The 19,613-nt window shown below is 41.7% G+C and overlaps 1 protein-coding gene across 1 annotated transcript in view; it reads right to left on the bottom strand.

Moving 5' to 3' along the window:
* Positions 1-19,613, bottom strand: part of LOC308315487 (enhancer of mRNA-decapping protein 3-like) — a 39,202-nt gene that overhangs the window by 17,628 nt on the left and 1,961 nt on the right. Inside the window, exons 2-4 of the mRNA XM_080763493.1 lie at positions 17,611-17,787; positions 12,812-13,002; positions 3,291-3,644 (exon numbers count right to left, since the gene is read on the bottom strand). Of these exons, the coding sequence (XP_080619619.1) occupies positions 3,291-3,644; positions 12,812-13,002; positions 17,611-17,777 (712 nt within the window). The 5' untranslated portion in view covers positions 17,778-17,787. The remainder of the gene's footprint in view (positions 1-3,290; positions 3,645-12,811; positions 13,003-17,610; positions 17,788-19,613) is intronic.

Raw genomic sequence — 19,613 nt, 5'->3', positions numbered from 1 at the left:
CTTCAATGAATTGCATTGAATGGGGCTATGGGGTGTTGTGCTAATTTGCTTATTTCCGTCTCTCAATAAAAACAAAAATCTATATATCCTCTCTTCATGTAAATAGAATCTCAAGCGGCACACTTCACTTCACTACTTATTTCGATGGAAATAAGCGAATTAGCACAAAAACCCAACCCCCATTGAGGGCTTATGGAAGGGGAAATAGCCAATAATGCACTTTTGCACTAAATAACACCTGAACCTCTTTGGTGGGGACGTAACAACTACAAATAAGGTAAGAAAGCCTTCCATTATGGAATTCTCCTTATCACATACATATTTATTTCATTGTGAACTACGTGTGCAGGCTTAATTATTTCATACAATACCTGCAGCATACATTTTCATTGTAATTTACATACATTGTCCTTGCTCCCATACAGACTACAAACTTGGCTTTGATTCATGGTGCGCCCCAGGTTGTTTGCATAGAGGAGATTTGAGTACACACTGGTGCCAATCAAACTGTAGGAAAACAATGGCAGAAATAACTCCACAATAGCGTCAACTTCCATGGATAAGCTATAACCCATTTATGCCACCCCCTCCCCTTCTGTTGTTGTTGCAGCACTGTTCTGGTGTCTGGAGGTGTCGTATGCGTTTCCAGGCAAGGTTTTCTAGGTTAACACTAGTGCTGCTGCGTGTTCCTACTGCTAGAGGTGATGTTTATGTAAAGGCTGCAGAGCGGCATGTTAATTACAGAGTACACAGGATGAGGATTAAGATGACAACCATGAGAAGCACATCTACCCATCCCAGTAGGAGGGGGTGAATGCTTCTGCACGGCAAGCAGCTGGGCCTCGTCAAGGGGGATGGTACCGTTTGACACAATTCCGTTCCATTTGATTCGTAGTAAAATATTAAATGGGGGGGGGGGGGGGCCGCTACTACACCATCAATGAGGTGTAGTATATCCTCGTGGTACCCATCCGGACACTCTACCCCTGAGCCACTAGCTTAATGTCTTACTGTAACATGCCGTTTACATTTCTGACTACCGGTAATAAGTATTGAGTCAATCAAATAAAAAATAAAACTGCCAAAGCACAGGTACAAAACTGGACAATAAAAACAAGTCATACAGACATGCTTCACATAACATGCCAACACGTAACAATAAAAAGTGGTTACCGGTATGTACGGTCCAAAACGGTCAACTGGTTTAGTAAGTAACTTAACCTACATTCCTGTGCTTTTCACATGGGGCTAGAAGGTGTCAGGCGAGGCCTTGTGGGTACAGCGATCATCCTTTGATGATAAAGCTAGCTAGTTTGATCTCAGCTACTGTTAATGTGACTCACTCCAGCAATGTGCAAAAAGACATTGACCCTTGGGACTCTTAGGGAAGAACATCATGAGTTAGCTACTTCAAATATACCAGTAAATGCAGAATTTATATGAATTCAGACTCAACTGGACCGCCTAACAAGCACCTTCGCAAAAGTACTTTCCATAAGACCCCCACCGCACGCACACAAATACCCTCAGGAGTGTTTAAAGACCTAAAGGCTGACTTATTGTTCTCATTCCCCCGGACTCCAGTAGCAAGGCTAGCGTGCCATTCCCTTATCTTGTGCCCGTTTTAACCAGTTATGCAATATTTGCTCAGTGCACTTGTAGTATAGAGAGAACGGGCTCAGGGCCTTCCCTGTTGATGGCCCGTTTGCTAGGTTGTATTTAACACACACACACACACACACACACACACACACACACACACACACGCACGCACGCACGCACACAATTGTGTGTAAAGCAGCAACAAGGCAGATTGGCCGTTGTTCAAGGTGGGTGGGCCCACGGGGCTGTGTGAGGTCAGGTGGAGAGGTGACTCTGGTGTAATAAAAGCCATCCAGCATTGCACTGACTACATGAATGGAGGTGGTCTTCACGTCTGCCATCCAGCATTGCACGGACTACATGAATGGAGGTGGTCTTCTAATCTACAGTACAGTACACTGCTGTCCCTGTGAGCTAGCAGGGATGGGTGTGTCTGACCTTAGGGAGAGGGTAGCAGTGATTAGAAGGAAAGGGGTGAGGCGATACCTCCCTCTCAATCTGTGTGTTGACCGACCCCAAATCTCTCCATCTTAGACCGATGGGCATCGCTGAAAATATCCACAAAGTTTGATTACTACGGCAATTTACTCCGCTATGTTTGTTGTGGGGTCTATTATTGGATTGTCAGCACTGTCCGCAGGCTCACGCATACTCAAAGACCAAGGGTCATCACGTACACAGAGGCAGTGGTTTTGTCCAAACACCACAACAAACTAGCTTGAACGCAGAGGGGAAGGTTGGGAAGGTGGCATCATCATGGTGCGCGCAGTTTAACCCCTTGTTAGCCCCCTTGGAATTAAAATAATATGAACTATTTTTAAACTGAAGATGATATTGTGTGCGTTTTAAATGTTACATTTTTGTTAGAGGGCACGTATAATATTTTAAGACATACAAGTCTTATCAGCCATGGTTCCTTTTTAAAGAGGCAATGCTTTTACCCCTTTATATACGGTTCTAAAATCAAACCAGAAACGCCGATACAAAGCTCTGTGGTTCCGCATTGTAGATCCATCTTCCCATACATAGTTTATTTTTTAATTTGTTTCACTCCAACTCTTAACTAGGCAAGACGAACCGGCGGTGTGCGATACCCGAGTCCCTGGCTCCGAGAGGCTGTTCACTTGACTTGAATGTGATGAATGTGATATTACGCACATGCTGACTAGCCAAAACATTTCGCCTGAATCTAACAGCATATTGAACGTTATAAGAAGTTATCTACCACATCAAAGCACACGCCCTTGGCTTAACTCGCATAGGTTTGAGCAAACTCCTTCTGACACAATGAAGTCAGATGGCTATCCACGGGGAGTATGCTGGCAAACAAAGTTATGACTTATGTGAGCAGTCCACGCTGGCAGCACATTTCAATGATGAGAAATGATTTTTTTTCTCCATATGGACCAGTTAGTTTAGCTAGACTGCTAGGCTCTGCCTGCTAATGGGCTCTCCCTCTCACTTCCCACCTGTCTGGCATGGCATAGAATAGGCCAAAAATCACCCCCTCAGAGATGTAGGCTAGATGAAAAGCTGGCCTGAAATCCAATAATCTTTTGGGACCCATTGGGGTTAGGGTGTGTGTGTGTGTGTGTGTGTGTGCGCGCACGCTATGAATACAAGCCAATATTGTCGTAGTGTGTCTTGTGTGAAATGTTCATGTGTACAACGTGTGAGTGTGTCCTTACCTGTACAGTACTCCTTGCCTCTGTGCTGTGGCACAGTAATTTGCCGATAGACGACGGGTTTAGCTGCCAGAATGTTCTCGTCGTGGCGGTAGCGGGCAGGGGTCCGCTCGCTTGTCGTGCTGCGTAGGCGCGCCCCATTGCTGTTCTGACCCGCTTCGTCAATCTCCGAGAATACAGCAGCTTTGTCGAACAGGGCGAGGTTCCCCTCAAAGTCAAAGTCCTCGTCCAGGTCCTCGAACACGGCATCTCCGAAGCACTCGTAATTCTTGGGCCTCGTGTGTGTGCTGCTGCCGTTCCTCACACCGTTCTTCTTGGCCGTGGCCTGTGCCGTTGTTCCTCGGCCAGTAGAGGAACCTGCATGAAAGAACACAACTGAGGCGTTGGGGAGTCTTGGGAATACAGACCGACCCATGCTAGATATTTTTTTTTATTTTTTAACGATTTTCAAAAAAAACGAAACCCCCCCCCCCCCCTCTTTTTAAGGGGGGCTTGTGTGTGATGTGAAATGTGAGCTTTAGTCATATTCCATCATATTCAAGTGCTTTTGGAGAGAAATGATAGTCACTTTCAGTAGTAGAGCACTGTAGAGGGGAGCTGTGTGTCTGTGACTGTGCTCAGGTGATGGTCGTTGATGCTCATCAAGGAAGGCAATTATGTTTCTGCACTGTCAAAAGTAATGCTACTTCTTTTGCAATGTAGTTAAATAAAACATCTCAGGGGGAAAGATAAATTATATAAAATTTAAAAATCGTATCGTGAGTTGAATGAATCGTTACATGCCTACAAATAGATAATCGATAGGACATGCTGTAGTTGTAAATAATTAGTTGCGCTTTTATGGTTGCCTGAACTCTAAGCCATGTAAATAAGATTAAAACATGTAGGAGGAAAAGTGTTTTATAAAGCTGCAGTGAGCCACCAAAACGGCCCCTTAATCCTTCTGGTCCCCACTTCACTTAATAATACACATAATTTCTCATCTTGGTGGTCATATCAAGCACAACACATGAACATTTCCTGGAAAGCCAGTCCTAGTAATCACATCCTTCCAAGAAAGGAAGCATCAAAGAGTTACACATTCATTCCATCATACGTCATATTTAATTACGAATGGGATAAACTACAATAGCAGTTGGCATTTTCAAATTACTAATATTTCTAACTCCTTTACTGTGTGTCATTGACCATTTGTCAGTCAATGACACAGTAAAGGTGTTAGAAATATTAGTAATTTAAAATACCTTTTAACAGCTAGCTTGTCCCCATAGGAAAAAAGCACTACAGACACAAACAAAAAACAATTATCCAACTATGTGCCACTCAACACAGTGTGCCACTTTCAGTTTACATACATGCACAAAAATAAAACAAAATGAACCAAGATGGGAACACCAAAAAAAAAAAAAGACAAAACTGGAAAAACCTGGCATTCAACACAGGCCGCAGTGCATGAGCTCTCACGCTAAGCTATAGACAAGAAAGCCACGGTCGCACGCTAATGTCACAGTGACAGCTAAGGTGCTCTCGGCCCTGTCACGCAAGACACAGGGACGACTCTCAGTCAAAATAGACTGCCATTCATACAAAAGAAACTAGCCAATCAGACTATACATCTATAACCTGCCACTGTGTCACAACTACACAACAACAATAGCCTGACCTAACTCCCGGTCTTAAATGACAGACAACCGATCCATGTTCTACCGCATCCAGTCAGAAGTGAGATGAAAATACAGGTAGCCACACATTTTTTGCAATTGAAATATACCCAAATAACCATTTAACACTGCAACGCCACTAACCAAAACATCACAGATGACCAAAACAAAACATCCATGATACATACATACAAAAGCTTCTTTTTTTAAAGGGATTTATGTCACCGACTATTCATCAACAAACCTTTTTGTCAATGGTTGAACCAGACGTCTGAATGAACTGGGCAGCTTTCCAAGTCAAGCAAACTAGTGAATAGCAGTAATAAAGTTGTGAGATTTATGAGGACACCAAGGATCAGTCTGGATGCCAGAGAAAACATTGTCATTGTATGCTTCAGCTAAACGCAAAGAAGTGTGTATTGCTTGAGAACGTGCCTAGATGCGGACCATGTTGACTCAAACATAGATTTTAATTCAAACTACATAACTAACCCTAAATGTAACTGGTGGCGACATAGAGATTTGGAGATGACCGACATCAATGTTGTAATAAAAGCTATAAAAAGTGTAAATTAGTCTGTTATTTTGCTTTCAACACAATGTCTCGTAGCAATCCAAATGCAAAGTGAGTAAACATTTTTCTGCATATTTCTGCCTGGCCAAAATCCATACAGTGAGAAATAAATAGACAAAAACAAGACCTGAGAACTATTAGTGGACAGCTGATTGGAATGTAAATGTCGGTTTATTGTCATTGTTTATGTAAACTGTAAAAAGTGTCCTGTAAGTCCATATGGGCATGACACTTAAATCAATCAAAGAATCTATCAACCAATCTGCATGCCTTTCAGCCTTTGTATCCTACTCGTCTGGCAGGTATATCTCTTTGAAAACCTTTAGTGCTACGATTGTGCGCGGGGAGACGACAATTAACACATCTTGCCTGCCCAAAATGTAATTCCTGGAAACGCCACTGGCCTGACCCGTTTTGGCTTTCTTGAACTGTACTCTCAAGGATCTATTAAATGAGTAAAGTCTCAGAGGGAGCTAGCCCTTGGGGCACAAGTCTCCACCAGGATAGGATAGATTGTGATGTATCAGTATATTCATAATGCTTATTATTGTTGTGAAGATGAATGCATGTTGCATTTTCAATAAATGGCTGGCATAGTACGAAACTGGCCACTCCTGAAAACCTTGGAAGGGAATCATAGCCAATCAGGGTGGAATATGAGAATCAAACGTCTTGATCAAATGGAGGTGGGTGTGGCGGTGGCTCAGGGGTAGAGTGGCTGGATGGTAACCTCAAGGTTGCCAGTTCGAACCCGGGCTCCCCCAGAGTTAGTGTCGAAGTGTCCTTGAGCAAGACACTCTAGCCCTAATTGCTCCTGATGTGCTGGTTGGTGCCTTGCATGGTTTCCGCCGCAATCGGTGTATGTAATGCACAATCTAATCTAATGTAAAGCACCTTGGATAAAGGCGCTATATAAATGCACCATTTACATGACTATATAATGTGTACTGATTTGCGTGAGATTTGGATGAAATCTGTGAGTGTGCATACAACGTTGTACACAGATCGGTGCAGTTCTAGGTAAAACAGGAGTTGGCCTGGCTAATATAGCACCACCGTGAGGCTGTTTTGACATTTTTTAAGTGGCATTTCGTCCTCAGCCTAGTGGGAATGTGTGCGTATAATTTCACGGAAATTGCACGCAGTGTTCATGATTTGTGGCATTTTGTTCAAAACTGACCAATCCTGCAAGCTTTGGAAGCCAATCTTAGCCAATCAGGATGGAATATGGGAAATTGGACAGATTCGTGTTGATCACATGAGTATAGAGATAGTGTATACCGATTTGCGTGATGTATGGATAAAGTGTGTGATGAAATGAGTTTAGAAAAAAATCTGCCTCATGGTGGCCCTATAACAGGGTGTTCTGAATAATTTGGGGTAGAGGTTAGTCGTTGGCATCCAGGGAGTGTGTGCACACAGTTTGGCATCGACCGGGCCAATGGTGCCAGAGATTAGCTGTACACAGACGGACGGACACACGGACTGACGGACGGACAGAGTGCAAAACATACTCTCTCCCCCATGCCTTCGGCCTGGTGCAGACAAAAAGTCAATGGCGAGAGACAGGAGGCAGGGCCGGCCGGAGTAGCGGGACATTGAGATGGTGTGTGAGGACTGTCATCCTCCTGTTCATTGGATACAATTCCCACCACCTTTCTCAAAGAGGTCTTGGACAGTGTGATTGGAGATATACTAAAAATTGTAAACAGCTCTCTACAATCAGGTGTCTTCCCAGACTCACTGAAGACTGCTGTAGTTAGGCCCCTACTCAAGAAACACAATCTTGATCCCTCCGTTTTGGGTAACTATCGACCCATTTCAAATCTACCCTTTCTGGGCAAGGTTTTGGAAAAATGCATCTTTCATCAATTGGATGTATTTCTACAGAATAATAATGTGCACAACAAATTCCAATCTGGCTTTAGGAAAGGCCATAGCACAGAAACAGCACTTGTAAAAGTAATGAACGATCTTAGGGTGTCTGCCGACAAGAAACATGTATCTGTTCTCTTACTTCTAGATCTAACGGCTGCATTTGACACGATTGATCATTCAATTTTAATACAGCGTCTGGAGCACTGGATAGGCCTGTCTGGTACGGCCCTGTCCTGGTTTTCCTCCTACCTATCAAACAGAAGTTACTTTGTCAATCTAGCCGAGTTTGACTCAGACAACCACGACATCAGCTCTGGTATTCCACAGGGCTCGATTCTTGGCCCCTTGCTTTTTTCCTTGTACATACTGCCATTGGGCGAACTCATTACCAATCACGGAGTCAATTTTCATTTGTATGCTGATGATACCCAACTTTATCTTTCTGTTGCTCCAGATGATCCCTGTGCTTTAGACCCGCTGTTGAACTGTTTGTCTAGCATTAAATGTTGGATGAGTGAGAAATTTCTCAAGCTAAATGAGGATAAGACAGAAGTTCTCATAATCGGTTCTAGTGAGCAGAAACAATCAATAATAAGCAGACTTGGTAACCTGACTGTAGAAAGTAACAGTACAGTAAAGAACCTGGGGGTTATTATTGATTCTGAATTGAATTTTAATTCTCACATTAATCATGTTACCAAGATTGCCTTTTTTCACCTTAGAAATATTGCACGAATCAGAGCCTATTTGTCCTTGGACGATGCAAAAACGCTAATCCACGCCTTCGTTTTCTCTCGGCTTGACTACTGCAATGCACTTTATTCAGGACTGCCTAAGAAAACAACTGACAGATTACAACTCGTCCAAAATGCAGCAGCCAGAGTTTTAACTAGAACTAAGATGAGAGAACATATTACTCCAGTTTTGGCATCACTGCACTGGCTTCCGGTTGTTTTTAGGATTGATTTTAAAATTCTTTTACTTGTCTATAAAGCTCTCAATGGCCTCGCACCTTCCTACCTAAATGACTGCCTGCCTAAATATGTCCCAAACCGCCCCCTAAGGTATTCCACTGCTGGCCTTTTGTTTTTATTTGTTTTTATTTATTTTATGTTCTTATATTCAATTTTGTTCTTTGCCATTGTTTTATCATTTTAACTACTTATTTTTATTGTATTCTATTTTTGCCCTGTGAAGCACTTTGCGCTACATTTATGTATGAAAGGTGCTATACAAATAAAGTTTATTATTATTATTATTATCACATGGCCCAAGTAGGATACAATTAAAATTGTCATTATTATGAAGGTTTCTTAATTTTGGCGGAGCAGATTAATTTAGGCTTCATTGAGACACACACACACACGGCTGTTTTTTCACAGCACCAACATGGTTTGTTTTGCTTCTGTGTGAACGTGAAAGAATTGGTTAGGCCATGACTTTATTTGTAAACTGTATTTGTAAACTTTATGGGGACAAAAAGTGAAATCAAACGAGCCCGCATATTTTGCGTGGAAATATGCGATTATTGCAGTGAATATGCGCCCTTTTTTGAAAGAAATTTACCCCTGCGTAATCTCCATTTGGCCGATTATGCAATGAATTATGCGATCGCATAATCACGTTTTTCTGGAGGTCTATATAATATTCATCGTACAACAAAAATAAAAAGTAATCCATCTACAAGCTCACAATACGTAGCCTGCAACAAATGAGTGTTTCATTTATACTTTTGTTTATCAACAAAAACTAAATACTTTCAATTCCCTCAACACTAAGCAACCGGGCCTGCAAAAAGTTATAATTTGTGTGAATTATCCTTTACAAAGAAGCTATGTTGGATTTGAGCTGGCTGGCTGGCTTGTGAACAGAGGGCCATCAGTTCCATGACTACACAAACTTTGTTCAGTATGTTGCACTGAATAGCTTGATGGACAGTGGTGTCATTAAAAGGCAAACATTTTCAAAAATCACAATGCGGGTAAAAAAAAAAAGAAGTAGTTAACCATTGACTGGGCTCCTGTGTCCAAAATCCAAATGCCTGTGAATCTGTTACAGCCGTGAACTATTTTCAAAAGGGCAGATGAAGTCCTTCACCAAAAGTGCAATTATTAATGAGGTCTTTCTGGGTCCATGGGTTGTTTGCTCCAATTGGGGAGGCTTAGCCACATCATTCATGAAAGCTCTCCAATTTTCTAAATACCACAAATACTGTAGAATAATCAGGAGAAACTTGTGCAGTCCGCAACTTCATTAAGTGTCCTCATCTCCACTAGCTTTGTGGCCAGAGGTTGCATGCATGGCGTTGCGTGTGAAAGGGGTCAGCCCAGCCCACACCACTCAGCACTTTGGCCCCTTGCAATTTGTGCCTCAGCTCCTGGGCCAGCGGCCCAAAAGAAAGAGCAAGACTTTTCCCAAATCACAAGGTAAACAGTCCTTCCACATTTGATATCGCCTCGGCATTCCGAGCACACTGGGACACAACACAGCTTCCTGGGGATGGTGATTGGGGGTGGGGGGGTGTTTCCTGTTCTACGAAGCAGTGAGGGACGGAGGGAGCAGAGAGGGGAGAACCAGGGCACTATTGCTCATAAGCCAGCCTTTACATAACCTCTTTAGGAGCAGAAACAGAGTGGTGTATGTGGTGGGTGTGTGTGGTGGTGGGCTGGGGGGGGTGTTTATTGATCTTAGTCACACACATATTGTAAAGAGGAACTTTGGTACAACCCTTTAGCACGCTATGGGAATATGAGGGAAGTCATAGCAAACAGCGGCTGGTTCCACGCTCTGGTTTGTTATCAGGAACTAGTGACATAAGAGGAATATACTGTAGATAGATGTTATGACTGTTACTGGCCGTTAGCGTGCCATTTATTACTACTGCGTGCTATTTACTACTACTAAAGTGTCACTTGCGCAATCTTGGACTACTCCCCGTCTGTTTAAGCCTTTGCACACTACACCATTTTGAGGGTTTGGGGTTTTGTTTAGCCAATTGGTAATGCATCGTTATATTATAATATAATATATATATATATTATTATACTGTTGAGCATCTTTTACTGCCACATAAAATTTATGTACATTTCACTTGGTAAATAAAACCGATTCCAAAAGATTCAACCAGATGCTAGCTACCCATACACAACTTAGTGATGTGAAATGAAATGTACAGTGTATACATTACAATGCTTCAAGCGATTCAGTCATGTGGGACTCTCCCCTCTCTATTGATCGTCAAACACACGTATGAAAGCAAGGAAACTATGCAGACAGGGTCGTGATCCGAAATTGTCCAAGGAGACTTCCTGACGAGATGCTTATAGTGACCAGGTTGGGATGCACAGGCAGATCCGACACACCAAAGATCCGATATGCGGGAACAACGGACATGCGCTGTCGGAACTAAAGCCTGTACCCACCAGGATTACTGCCCGTTTTTGTGAGGGTCCTAGGGGACACGAGGGGGAACATGGAACCTCCACACAGATGACCCAATTACCCCCTTGTATTGGAATGTCACAGGGTCTTTGAGGGTTGATGGGCCGGCTGGCTGGCAGGCGGACATCACACATGACCATGATTGGGCAAATACTCTATGACACTAACTATGTAATTTCACACTATAGTCTTCGCTCTGTGATAATTGGCATTGGCAAGTGCCAATAGGGAAAGTGCTGAAAGGGTCTAGTTAGTATATAACATAATACAGCAATTTCACTTCAGCCCCAAATCTGGACTAGTTTTTCAACCCATCAAGACCAGGAAAGCATCGTGTCATTTTAGATTTTAACCAATTTAAACCATTATTTTATTACTTTGGATATTCAAAAATGGTGAAAATGTGTGCAAATAATTTTTGTGACCCATGTGACATATCTGATGCATGCTCTTTGAGTCTGGGGGTCCCTGGAACAATGTATTTTGGGATTGAAGTCGGCAAAGAAATGTAAACGCTTTCCCATCCACCAGCTGTTTAAAAACCAGGAAGAGGCGCATGACAGTGTGGATGCAAGCAACCGTAACAGCCTACCATGTCAGCGGCCGCAGATGCACACCAACCCGTGCATAACCATTTCACTGCTGTGTTCAAGTGTGTTGACTTATAAAGTCATGCTATAGTACCAACAACAAGTGGACTGGAGAAGCACTATTTTCTTAGACAAAATAATCATCATAACACGATGAAAACGAACACCAACATCATACGGCCTGAGATCTAATAGCGGACCGAAACTCTAGTTTGTAGAATTGGCCTCAGGTTCTAAAGGGTCAATATGTCTTGTAATTTGTAGATTAGCTATTTTTGCCATTTGTGCGACACTGTCATACAATGGAAGTATAAAATAGGGCATTCATGTATGAATGAAAATATGAAATATTGAGTTAGGTTTTGCCCGACAGCAACGATAGCCAATGCCACAAATAGGGCACCCATTATATTGGTCATTTCATGAGCTTTACTATCCCTGGGGGGTTCAACAATAAGTACTGATATGACACATCTGTCATAAGTGAACATAAACGCACATCAGAATAATTCCAGGTGCTAGACAGAAGAACAAACTGCAATAGAAAAACAGTCCACACACTGAATTATTCTCCCATAGTGAGTTTTACAGACAAATGGGAAAAAAAGGTTTTGTCCGACTCTGAGGAAGAGCCAATATGCTTAATTCTTTCTCTCCCATGTCCGTGTATATATATATATATATATATATATATATATATATATATACCGCCCAGCTAGGGGACGTTATTTGCCAAGTCTGTGTGTGTGTGTGTGTGTATATAAAAATGGACCCCAACGTATACTCTGTGTATATAATGGCTCCACAGCAGCTTTTAACATAGATCTGGTTGCTATGCAACGCCTCCGTCACCACCAGCTATGAGACGTTAAATCTGATGTTAGTTTACCTCGGTTACAAGCTGGATTTTCAAACCTCCATAAGCAGGAATCCAGGAGAGCTGTCCATGGTGGATCTTCTTCAAAGTGTGTGCATTGAGTGTGTGTATGGAGACTCCCTCTCATAAACCCATTTTGGTGTTTTACTGCTATATAAATATATTTTTTACAGAAAACTTAGGTCAGGATTTAGAAGGCGTTTTTAGAGTTGGCCTCAGGCCTAAATGGGTTAAGAGAACGCTGATGGTAGCATAGGTTAACTACATTTATGCTAACAGCTAGCGGCACAGAAATAATTAAAACGTCACGCAACTTGGTAATTTATTAAAAATGGACGATCCACCGATCCAGTGTGTGGACTCTCTAGTCTCTATTATGAGGTAGGCTACCCAAGCAAAAATAACCAAAATATGACATTCAGCCACAGCACAGAATAATTTAGCATCATTCTGATATGCACCGTTTTCATAACCCCTGCTCTGCAAGCTGCCCATCCACTCACCTTTACGTTGGCTGGCAACTGGAACGCTGGCAACTGGAACACTGTTGTTGGCCAAGTGACTGGTCCTATTGCTCTGGCCAGCAGGTGTGGAGTATGTGGGACCAGGTTCTGTTGTAGCTGGCTGGGAAACATCATTGGTCCTGTTGGCACTACTCTCATCTAGGAACTTTAGCTCCTTAATGTCCATGGCACTGCATCAAAACACACAAGCCGATTTGAAAAAGAGAAGAGAACCTGCACACTCATCTGCTCCAAAAGTTATACTTTATATTGACAACGTTTAGAGCCAAGGCTCTTCATCTGGTCAAACTTTTTTTACATAAGCTGATCATCTGGTCAATTTTTTTTTACATAAGCTGATTTGACCTGCTTTCCAAAATAAGATAGCAAGAAGGAAAAAAATAATAATTGTGCAATATATATCACTCATTCTTGAGATGAGGGACAAAAGTGGAAAAAACCTGTCCCACACATAAGAGCCTTATTTTATGTAAAAAATTAATTAATTCATAAAAATAAAAGCACTTGCAAAGTTAAGTGTAATACAGTTGTGTATTATTATGCCCTTAATTTCATTATAATTGTTTTCATATTCCATCTGAATTAGTTAAAAGCAGGCCCTGTACCCAAAAAGGCCTGTATTTAGCCTGTCCCCAGCAAGTGGCCACAATTTCAAACTGCCAAAAAAGTGTCTAATACTGTCACAATCACATAAATATACATACTAAATTAAAGTAGATTGTCAACAACATAGCAAATAATATACACAGTTAATTTTAATTTATATTTTCTATTAAATATCTCATATCAAATGTTCGTCCCACGTCTCCGTCAACTCCGTCAGGTTTTTTTAAAAGTCTTAAATTAATCAGAAAATATTGTCGACAGATTTAGCCTGAAGACTCCTTTTCCAAGTCCCATTTATATTTGTTGCAACAGTGGAGTACCTGGTCTGACAAGCATTCAATTGTTTGATATTTTAAACAAACAATGTTGATAACAATGTGGTCACAGCTTTTACATGTCAACTCCGTCTGCACATTTTTATGATCTTTGTTAAGAATTCCAAAATAATGTTTATTATTTTAGTTTAGGGGTTAGGTTTAGCTAACAAAATTAAGCAAAAACAAAATGGCTACATTGTACTAAAGAGGGTTAAGATGAAAACAAATGCCATTTTGTCAACTCCGTCAGACGTCAACTCCGTCAGATTTTGTGTCTGACGGAGTTGACGTGTATCTGACGGAGTTGACAAAAGTGTTCCTAAAACAATAAAATTATTGTTTTTGAATAATGGGCAGTATTCTAATTTGGCACACAGTTAGAGCATGCCTTAAGGAAAAATTTTGGCTATGGGGCCATCACAGATTTGTCTCGTGGTGACCATGGCAGCCATATTACAAAAGAGCCGCCACCTGATGTTATTTTACAATAACTCAAGTTCTACACCACCTAGGATCTTGATTCTGGTGACTAAGACCTCATTTTCAAGGATGAGGGATACAGTGGTACAATTTAGACTTTCCCTGTGACCATGGCAGCCATTTTTCAAAATGGCCGCCACCTGCTGTTATTTTACAATAACTCAAGTTCTACACCACCTAGGATCTTGATTCTGGTGACTAATCATACATTTTCAAGGATGTGGGGTACATTGGTAATATTTAGATTTGTCCTGTGACCATAGCAGCCATTTTTTTTTCAAAATGGCCGCCACCTGCTGTTATTTTACAATAACTCAAGTTTTAGACCACCTAGGATCTTGATTTTGGCGACTAATCATACATTTTAAAAGATGAGAAATACAGTGGTACTATTTAGATTTGTCCTGTGACCATGGCAGCCATTGTTTTTCAAAATGACCACCAACCTGCTGTTATTTTACCAATAACTCAAGTTTTAGACCACCAAGGATCTTGATTCTGGCGACTAATCATTACATTTTCAAGGATGAACTTTCTCTGGGAGAGGTAAGGGCTTATTTCAGGTGCAGGTTGAGTTTCTACTGACAGGACATTAAAAGGAGGTGGGCTTTCTGGCCTTTGACTTGCCCCTTTCAGGTACAGATGCACAGTTTGACTTCACTGGCCACTGCAGGGAACTGTGGGGGAGAAACTTTGGTCTCTTGACACCCCGATTAGGTTCAGGTTTTTTTTTGGTGGAGACTTGCCTTTCATGACATCTTTGCTGCAGCAGTTGATCTCCTTACTGCCAGTGGTGGCACACTCTGGGTCTCTGGGGCATTGTATCTTGGTGGCCTCCTGCCAGTGTTTCTCCATCCTTCTCCTGAGCTCTGTGTTCTGGGGCTCTGTTATAGTCAACTTACATTGTCTTGGCTGGAGATTGCTTTCCTGCAGGGTCCAGCCCAGTCTTGTGCAGATGGCTGCTGGCCCACCTGGAGGCCCCAACCTCACTTGTTCGGTTGGTGTGATTAGGTGGGGTGGTCTTCCCCAATCAGGATGAGGGGTTTGACCCTTTCAAACGGCAGTCTGGCCAAGTGTCTGTATTTAGTTGTGAGTTTAGATACAGGATACGATTGCTCACCCAGCCCCAGGTGACATGAGGTGAAGGCTCCTTTGATTTGGTAACATTGCTTTGGTTGACATGCTGGGGACACAGAGAAAGACACTGATGCCTTCAGTGTCTGCACATCCTGCCTGATGGTCCTGAAGCCAAATCTTCTGTCTTCAGTCTTTCGCTCACTGTTCACTGCTCACTGTTCACCTCACCGAATTTAGCCCAAGGAGTTTGACCCCTAGTTTGGCCATAGACCCCCTAGTTTGGCCATAGCCACTTGCCCAAATGTGCCGACATGTGCTGACCTCATCACATCTGTGATGATGGCTATGGCCGTTTTTAGCCAACGTAGTGTTTTTTGTGCAAAACTAATGCTTGGAATGGATCCAGAATCATGAAAAGCCCCTAGTTTGACATGCCACATGCTACTTAAAGCATAATGAAATTTAGAACATTTAGCCTTATATTGGTTGTTGATGGTACCCAACTTTCAGCAGCTGTCAAACATGCCCCTAGGGTGGTCAAATAGAAACCAATGTGGGATATGTTAGTAGACACCTTTACAAACATTGGTGAAGAAAATTCTTGGTAAGAAATGTATTCACAGATTTTATATTATTCTGATAATATTCCCTGAGTAAATTGGTAAAATAATAGCAGGTCCACCATTTTTGAAAATGTCTACCATCCATGGTCACAGGATAAATCTAAATAGTACTACTGTATTCCTCACCCTTGAAAATGTATGATTAGTCACCAGAATCAAGATCCTAGGTGGTGTAGAACTTGAGTTATTGGGAAATAACAGAAAGTTGGCGGCCATTTTGAAAAATGTCTACCATGGTCACAGGACAAATCGAAATAGTACCAATGTATCCCACATCCTTGAAAATGTATGATTAGTCACCAGAATCAAGATCCTAGGTGGTGTAGAACTTGAGTTATTGGGAAATAACAGAAAGTTGGCGGCCATTTTGAAAAATGGCTGCCATGTTCACAGGGCAAATCTAAATAGTACCACTGTATTCCTCATCCTTGAAAATGTGGGATTAGTCACCAGAATCAAGATCCTAGGTGGTCTAGAACCTAAATCAGTTAAACTTGTCAACTCCGTCAGATGTTCGTCAACTCCGTCAGACGTTCGTCCCGTGATGTTTTTGTTAATTTCCAAAGAAATAGAAAATTCGCTGTCAAATCTTTTGTGCTTATGTATTGAAACACCAACTGAAATGATACGTAATGATGATTTTTTTTTTTTTTACATGGTTTTCATGTTATAATATTGAAAATAAAGGTTGAAATGACGGTTTTGAGAAATTGGATATTTCATAATAGTGTGATATTGGAACAAAATAATATTAAAAGATTTGTATTACTTAACTTGATTACTGAAAGCCATTATAAGATAACTGAGGACTTTATATTATTGTTGAAATGATAAAATTCAATTAAAAGGGATTTTAGTGTGTCTGACGGAGTTGACATGAATCAGGTATTAAGTGCATAAATGTCCCATTTTAGAAAGAAATGTTATGCGAAAAACCTGTTCCTTCTCAAGATTGGTAGTTGAGACCTGGGTCTACAAATACATCTATTTGATTTGAATGTATCTTAAAAAAAAAAAAAATCCAGTTTGAAAAAAGTTTTGTCCCTTATCTCAAGAATGGGTGACATATATATATATATTTTTTTTTTGTCTTTTATGGTATTCTAGTATAAAAACATGTTGAAAAGCTCAAAGCACATCGCAAATTGTGCAATGACACATGTGAGAGTAATCCTTTTTTTTGCCATTTTATTTGTAAAAGTATGATATAGTTTAAGCAGCTACACTTTATTTGACATTGCAAAAGAAAGATACATGTTGATTACAGGCATGCAAACAGGCCCAGGGTGAAAGATATATATGCGAACTTCCTCCAAGAGGAGGCCGGATGCGACCAAAATGTAAAAAATAATTATAAAAATAAATAAAAACAGTAATCTCACGGAAGGACAATATCAGTCAACAGAAAAAAGGACGGGTGTTTTTGATTATGGTTAAAATGGAGTTTGACGTTATAATGGGTTTGTATAGGAAGTTGGCAGGACAGCAAAAAGGAATATCAAATATCTAAATACTGAATCAAGCAACTTAAAAGTATATGCAAACAAAATAAATTAAATAGCATCAAATTACAGTACAGTGCTGAGTACAGTAGTAGTAGTAGTAGTATGAATTTACTCACTCAGGGTGGACCATGGATGTCTATATTCTTGAATCGTTATAGGGCGACCCTTACCTGAAAGTAATCTCAGGAACGGCACACTTCACCCCATTGTGGTATGCCTCCCTCAGAGAGATGGTCTGTTTGGCCTGGTCCACGCTGGACACGTCTCCCTGGTAAACTCCCAGGGTTGGCCCACAGTATATAGACACCACACTACCCAGCCAGTCTGCTGAGGCCATTCTCTTCACACTACACCATGAACACACACACACACACCCACACACACACCCACACACACGATGTCGAAAAATATGTGCCATGAATATGATAGGATACAAGATTACCACAATACAGAATTCCTCCTGGTGCATTTGAGCCCATATGTTGGGTATACCCTCCCCCCATCTGTATAATGTTCATATTTGTACAGCCTTTTCTGGAATAAAAAAGAAAACACACAGGTCAGGTTAAACTTGGCTTCACTCCCCGAGTGTCCATTTTGACAGGCTGGAATGGCTTAGTGTTGACGACGACACCACCAAGATGCAACGCAGATTCAGCACAAACAAGGGACAATTCATTTCGCTCCTATGCCACCAAAATGTGGAACGCCCTACCAACATGCGAATCCATTGACTCCTTCAAAACAGCTCTCTCAAAGGGCACCTACGGATGGCTGCAATTCGAAACTGGCCCCACCCACCCCCTTTTCCCCCTCACTATTGTGTTTTTTCCCTTTTTACCTCCTCTATGATGATTTCCTATTTTTGGCTATATAGAAGTGTTTATTTGTCTCTAAATGTTATGATGAATTGAACATGGTGGACCCTATCTAATTTAACATTTGTGGAGTTGGTCACCTGACCAAAAGCGGTTAACAAAACTGGTCGACATGTTCTGTTGCCCCAACACGGGCAGAAACAAGGCCTTTTAACCAGGCTACTTACACACACTACAACTCGCTTACAATTCGCAAACCTGGCAACACTGTTCCGTGTTCTCATAGGCCCTCCAGGCCCGCCCCCACAGCTACTTTTCAGTCTCACAATCGGCCATCTTGCTTTTTACTTCGATGCGCGAGTGGACATTTAATGCAAATACATTAATTATAGCTCCAGCAAGCAAACACAAACACCTCAACTCCATCTCATTGTGAATAAGAATTCCGAGGGGAAAAATAATTTTTGGAACGCCACTTTCACCCAGTATGAAGCTAAATGTGGAAGCCGTGTGTGTCACACCAACACTGGTGACCCAGAGAATCCTGTGCCGATTCTCAGGCATCTGGCCTGAGGCACTGCCTGCGAGTTGGCTCTGCGTGCGCTTTTTCCAACTCTCACTGATTTATCCAGCTCACACGTCAATCACAGTCAGCAGCTCTCAGCCTGCACACACACGCACGTCTGTCTTGCGCACACGCGCACACACACACACATACACACACACACACACACACACACACAGAGACACAGAATAGGCATGCAGGCTAAGGCGAGTGGCAATTTAATGCAAATAAATTATTTATAGGTCCAGCAAGCAAATCATGATGGTCTGTAGGTCACAATCACATTCCGATTTGAGGGGTTGTGTTTTGTATGACATTTTGGCCAGTAGTTTTATATCTATCTCAGCTTTTGCCTGATAGCACACATGCTAACAGTGCTGACCACAACGTTAGCAGCATTTGATGACAGCTTGCCATAGCAACGTACAGTGTGCGCAGACCTAACGTGAGCTTCTGGGACAGAAACTTGCGTTTTCATGACAGCAGCAGCTGCTGCACCCTGTGATAGATACTGTGCTAAAGATGCTAAAGCAACACAAAACAACATCCACACGCAAAACAAACCAGGGACCAGGGTTGCCACATATCGTGGATGTGAGAGTGAAACAAGCAACCAGGTCTATAAAAATGTTAATAGGCCAGTTCAAAGTAGGTAAATCAGAAATGGTCCGGAAATTAGTCTTAAAATAATCAATTATAGTGTTGACTGTCACACTTTGTTGTCTAATGTTGTTTCAGAGCAGTGGAACTCAAACATTTCCATGTCAAGGACTACCAATAGATAAACAAG

Source organism: Protomyctophum bolini (genome assembly GCF_963924005.1).
Source record: "Protomyctophum bolini genome assembly, chromosome: 1".
Classification (NCBI taxonomy): Eukaryota; Metazoa; Chordata; class Actinopteri; order Myctophiformes; family Myctophidae; genus Protomyctophum; species Protomyctophum bolini.
This window is presented reverse-complemented; position numbering and strand designations above follow the sequence as displayed.